The sequence below is a fragment of the Limulus polyphemus genome, unplaced genomic scaffold (genome assembly GCF_000517525.1).
Source record: "Limulus polyphemus unplaced genomic scaffold, Limulus_polyphemus-2.1.2 Scaffold5842, whole genome shotgun sequence".
In the NCBI taxonomy this organism is placed as follows: Eukaryota; Metazoa; Arthropoda; class Merostomata; order Xiphosura; family Limulidae; genus Limulus; species Limulus polyphemus.
The window spans coordinates 50,018-55,923 of NW_013671452.1; the positions used below are offsets into that span (position 1 = coordinate 50,018).

General features: G+C 32.4%; 1 protein-coding gene across 1 annotated transcript in view; it reads right to left on the bottom strand.

The window, feature by feature from the left end:
- Nucleotides 1-1,877: 1,877 nt before the first annotated feature.
- LOC111089305 overlaps nucleotides 1,878-5,906 on the bottom strand; it is a gene marked incomplete at its 5' end in the record, with an annotated part of 7,249 nt that continues 3,220 nt past the window's right edge. Inside the window, one exon of the mRNA XM_022401555.1 lies at nucleotides 1,878-3,076. Within this exon, the coding sequence (XP_022257263.1) occupies nucleotides 2,636-3,076 (441 nt within the window). The remainder of the gene's footprint in view (nucleotides 3,077-5,906) is intronic.

Sequence of the window (5,906 nt, forward strand, 5' to 3'; positions counted from 1 at the left end):
GTTTAGGCCTAATACTGTTAACTCTCCCGCTTACACATTATTATTAAAACTTTCTTCTTCTTTATATTATCCTTAATAAATCTTAGGAACGTCACAATCTAGTAATACTAATAGTGCCAACCTACGTGAAACAATTGTTTTTCTGTTTGCATCTAAAGATTATAATACCACAAATTAAGTTAAATAAAATCTATGTAAAACTGAAATGTGGAAGAATACAAATGAAGAATATTAACTCAAAGCCAAACTTTAAGGGTATAAATAATTTCTACCCTCCATCTACACTTGACTTACAATTAAGAAATGCACTAAATTATACTTACTTAAGACTTTTACAAAAATTCAAATTGCACGATTGCAGCCGTCAGTTTTTTTTACCTGATTTGTAATATTCTGTTTTGGTAAAACTAAGTTCTCCCTGTTAAGCACACTTTCACAGCTTTAGGTTAGTTTTAGCTATCGTAAAATAACATTTCTTTGTTTTTGAAAGTTAACTTGGTTTTAAAATTGCAGGATTATTTTAGTTTAACCTTTTCTTTTTAGCTCATACTCAACTGGTAAGAGAGAGAGATATATTAAAGGTTTCTCCGCACTTTTCTTTTCAGTTCAACGTTAATAAACTATATATATAACTTTTACATTACGATCACCCATTTAAACATTAAAATTAGAACTTACCTACTGTAAAATTTGCTCTTATTGTATTCTTGAATTAATTATTTCAACTTTTGTTTTGGTTGAGAATAAGTTCTAATGTGATATAAGCTATTTACATATGTTTGAGTATATAATAGAATTCTATCACCATCACCAATAAATAGATAATAAAATTTCAGTAAAGCTTTAGTCTGGACACAGTAATGCATGGTGTTCCCCATGTAGCTAATATTGCAAAGTACAGTTTACACGACTCTCTGTGATTAACAATCCAAAGAAAAAACATTGGCCATTTTCTTAGGTTACAGTGCAGCATTGTGACCTGGCGGTTTAACCTGAGCTTTTATAGATGGTACAAACACCTTCTTTGAGCCAGTGTCCAGCATTGTGACTTGGCTGTTTAACCTGAGCTTTTATAGATGGTACAAACACCTTCTTCGAGCCAGTGTCCAGCATTGTGACCTGGCTGTTTAAACTGAGCTTTTATAGATGGTACAAACACCTTCTTTGAGCCAGTGTCCAGCATTGTGACCCGGCGATTTAACCTGAGCTTTTATAGATGGTACAAACACCTTCTTTGAGCCAGTGTCCAGCATTGTGACCTGGCGGTTTAACCTGAGCTTTTATAGATGGTACAAACACCTTCTTCGAGCCAGTGTCCAGCATTGTGACTTGGCTGTTTAACCTGAGCTTTGCTGGATGGTACAAACACCTTCTTCGGGCCAGTGTCCAGCACTGTGACCTGGCTGTTTATCCTGAGCTTTTATAAATGGTACAAACACCTTCTTTGAGCCAGTGTCCAGCATTGTGACCTGGCTGTTTAACCTGAGCTTTGCTGGATGGTACAAACACCTTCTTCGGGCCAGTGTCCAGCATTGTGACCCGGCTGTTTATCCTGAGCTTTGCTGGATGGTACAAACACCTTCTTCGAGCCAGTGTCCAGCATTGTGACCGGCTGTTTAACCTGAGCTTTGCTGGATGGTACAAACCCCTTCTTCGAGCCAGTGTCCAGCATTGTGACCCGGTTGTTTATCCTGAGCTTTGCTGGATGGTACAAACCCCTTCTTCGAGCCAGTGTCCAGCATTGTGACCCAGCTGTTTAACCTGAGCTTTGCTGGATGGTACAGACACCTTCCTAGTGCTTACAGTTTCCATGTAGTTTTATGCAAGTTTACAAGCTTTATTTGTATTATGTGAACAACTAGACTCCCCTCGAATTGGTGTAATCAATTCAGTCACATTTGAATTCAATTCTCATACAATTTTGAATTTAATAATTTTGAATTTAATGTCACATGACCTTGGAAAGATTAAATATACAGGTAAGTATAAAGATGGAACATTTGAAAATGTTTCTGTCGACCGACGAGGACAGTACATCTCCATATGACTTTACAAACTGTACACATCTGACAAAAAGATCTCTACACAACTGCTAAGAAAGTAAGACTGATTACAGTAGAGACTTGCTTCTGTTACAACAGACAGTGATAAACTAATAATAGAGTAAGCTTGAAAATAAACAAGTTTTATACTTAATCTAAGACTTTAACACTCGTGAGAAATAAGTTTAACAACTAGTAAAAACAAAGAGCAAATAAATCAGGTTTAACATCAAGCATACTTTCTGCTGTGTTAATCTATAATCTTCTGTCATTTGTACAAAAATTATCGAAGCCAGTGAAGTTTAACTATAAAAATGAGGTTAACTCAAATACTGTTATTTAAGTAATTTAAATTCTGATTTAATGTGGTATAAGTTTTTTAGATTATGATTTGCACTAACTTAAAAAATGTTTTTAGGTTAAAAATACCCAAGATATAACCGGTACGAACGTGAACTTGTTTTAATATATAAACGATAAGGTGTCCTTGATTTTTATACATCTTATTTACAGTATCAAGTTTAGCTATTCTGGCCATGTCACTTTAACTTTTAGTAAAGTATGACGTTTAAAAAATAAACTCAACAAATTGTTCAAAATCCAGCTGTGGATGATTTCTTTGAGATTTTCGTTTTCCTCAAAGATGGGAAGGAAGTCTTCACTGTTTCACCAACTGTCTCTCTGAAGTCTTGACTAGGGGGAATCAGATCATCCTCTTCCATCTGAGTTTGCGATCTTTCTGGAGAGATAAACTGTCTCTTGTTTGTACGTGGAGATAACCCTGAAAAATTTTTTGGAGTGGAATGATACTGTTCAGATTCACTGATTACTGCATCTAATGAGACGGCAGCAGACATCTGGGAAGGCAATAACTTTGGTGTGTTTCTTGGAGTGGACTGTTCAGATTCACTAACTAGTGCATCTAATGAGAAGGAAGCTGACATCTGGTGAGGAGATGTAGTAGTCTGATATCGGGTATCTTGGCTACTGTGATGAAAACCTTCCTCGGGAAACGAATTGTCAAAAATATTTTCCTGGGTGAAAAATTAAAATCATTTTAACAGCATTCTGTAATCAGGTACATACAAAAACATAAATTTTAGTACGCTTTGCTTAAGTTTAGTTTTAATATAGACACCCCTTCATATAAACATTAATTCAGTGCAATTTAAAGAAAACAAATGAAATAACCTGACAAATATCACTTTATCTCACTTCAGTTTTTAGTTTTTGTTTAAAATATCCAGTTTCTTATTATTATTTTGTGTATAACAATGTTTACAATTTCTTTTCTTAACTTTAACATATTTATAAGTTTCATAAAATTAGTATTAGTAGTTATACTTTTGGATAAGCTATGTAATCTTAATTTTGATTATTAAGATTTATAAATCATTTTTGGTAAAATTGCAAGGAATGATTTTTACCTTAATTAAATAAATAAATAAATAAATAAATAATTAAATAAATAAATAAATAAATAAAAACTAAGCTGTTAGATGTGCTAATTAGCAGAATTTCTCTTTCTTTTTGAATTCAAGTTGAATTTCCAAAAAGTTAAAATTATTTTTTTTCACATTAATGAGACAAGCCAGTTTTCATTTTTTAATTATCAGAATATTTTAGCATAGATTTATAAATAAATGTAAAATTATTGCTCATTTTATCTTGGATCTGAATGTACATTAACCTCATGTAAAACAATATAAGTAACAAATGTATTCATTATAAAATCTTGAAGAAAGCACTATCAATAAGAAACAGTCATAGAATTAGACTTGTACGTTCACTTTAGTAGCAGAGTTAGAGTTGTACACTGACATTAGTAGCAGAGCTAGAGTTGTAGACTGACATTAGTAACAGAGCTAGAGTTGTACACTGACATTAGTAGCAGAGCTAGAGTTGTACACTGACATTAATAGCAGAGCTAGAGTTGTACATTGACATTAGTAGCAGAGCTAGAGTTGTACATTTGTACAACTCTAGCTCTGCTACTAATGTCAGTGTACAACTCTAGCTCTGCTACTAATGTCAGTGTACAACTCTAGCTCTGCTACTAATGTCCTGACATTAGTAGCAGAGTTAGAGTTGTACACTCACCCTAGTAGCAGAGCTAGAGTTGTACACTCACCTTAGTAGCAGAGTTAGACTTGTACACTGACATTATTAGTAGAGCTAAAGTTGTACACTGACATTAGTAACAGAGCTAGACTTGTACACGGACATTAGTAGCAGAGTTAAACTTGTACACTCACATAATAAATAAAGGATACACATGAAAAAAAAAGAAATAAAATACTTATCTGGGTCCTTTTTTGTTTTGCTGTTGACTGATGTTAACACTTAACCCTACTTTTTTATACTAAATCGTTTTTATTTGATTAAATAATGCACCAAAGAACACAGACAAATAACATGCAAAAAGCAGACAATTTTTCACAACCATTGCAATTTGTCTGGCTATCTAACTACGAAACAAGAGCTGTTAAAAATTCAGCTAAACTTGTTGATGTGTTTCTTGTGGGAATAAAGTTTGAACTGAAAGCAAAATTGACAATTCTCTGTACAGAAAACAATATAATAGATTATGTCATTCTTTAGATTAAAACCTTGGCTTTCTATTGGTTTAAATAATATAGCATTAAAAGTTAGAGAGAACTATTGACAATTTCTGAAAGAGAGAATGTGATAGGTGGACATTGCAAGAGGGGTCTGATTTTCTCTTTTATGGCTATGTAACTAAATAAGATTGAAGGTTATGAAAATTATCTTTTGTCTGAGCAATGATGATATCATTATGAGTAATTTACATTAAATTTCACACTTCTTGGAGCAATGGTAAATAAGTATGAGAAGAGGTGATGCTTAGAGAGAAAATGTCACATTCTAGGGAATATTTAGGATTTGTTTTTAATATTGGTGTATAAAATGAAGAACTTAAACATATATACTATTAAAATATGGATTATTAGCTAAATTTTTATGCCAAATATTTTCGTCCACCATGATAAAAAAAAAGAAGTTGAATTAAATTTTAAATGCAACTCACTAAAACCTCATGCCTGCAAAGAAAAAGATGCTCAGGGCAAGAGGATTAACTCACAATACTGTACTATTACTCCTCTTAAGTGTGGTATTAATCCACAATACTGTACTATTACTCTCTTTAGTGTGGTATTAATCTACAATAGTGTACTATTACCCTGTTTAGTGAGGTATTAATTCACAATACTGTACTATTACTCTATTTTAGTGTGGTATTAATTCACAATACTGTACTATTATTCTCTTTAGTGTGGTATTAATTCACAATACTGTACTATTACTCTCTTTAGTGTGGTATTAATTCACAATACTGTACTATTACTCTCTTTAGTGTGGTATTAATTCACAATACTGTACTATTACTCTCTTTAGTGTGGTATTAATTCACAATACTGTACTATTACTCTCTTTAGTGTGGTATTAATTCACAATACTGTACTATTACTCTATTTTAGTGTGGTATTAATTCACAATACTGTACTATTACTCTCTTTAGTGTGGTATTAACTCACAATACTGTACTATTACTCTATTTTAGTGTGGTATTAATTCACAATACTGTACTATTACTCTCTTTAGTGTGGTATTAATTCACAATACTGTACTATTACTCTCTTTAGTGTGGTATTAATTCACAATACTGTACTATTACTCTATTTTAGTGTGGTATTAATTCACAATACTGTACTTTACTCTATTTTAGTGTGGTATTAATTCACAATACTGTACTATTACTCTATTTTAGTGTGGTATTAATTCACAATACTGTACTATTACTCTCTATTAGTGTGGTATTAATTCACAATATGTACTATTACT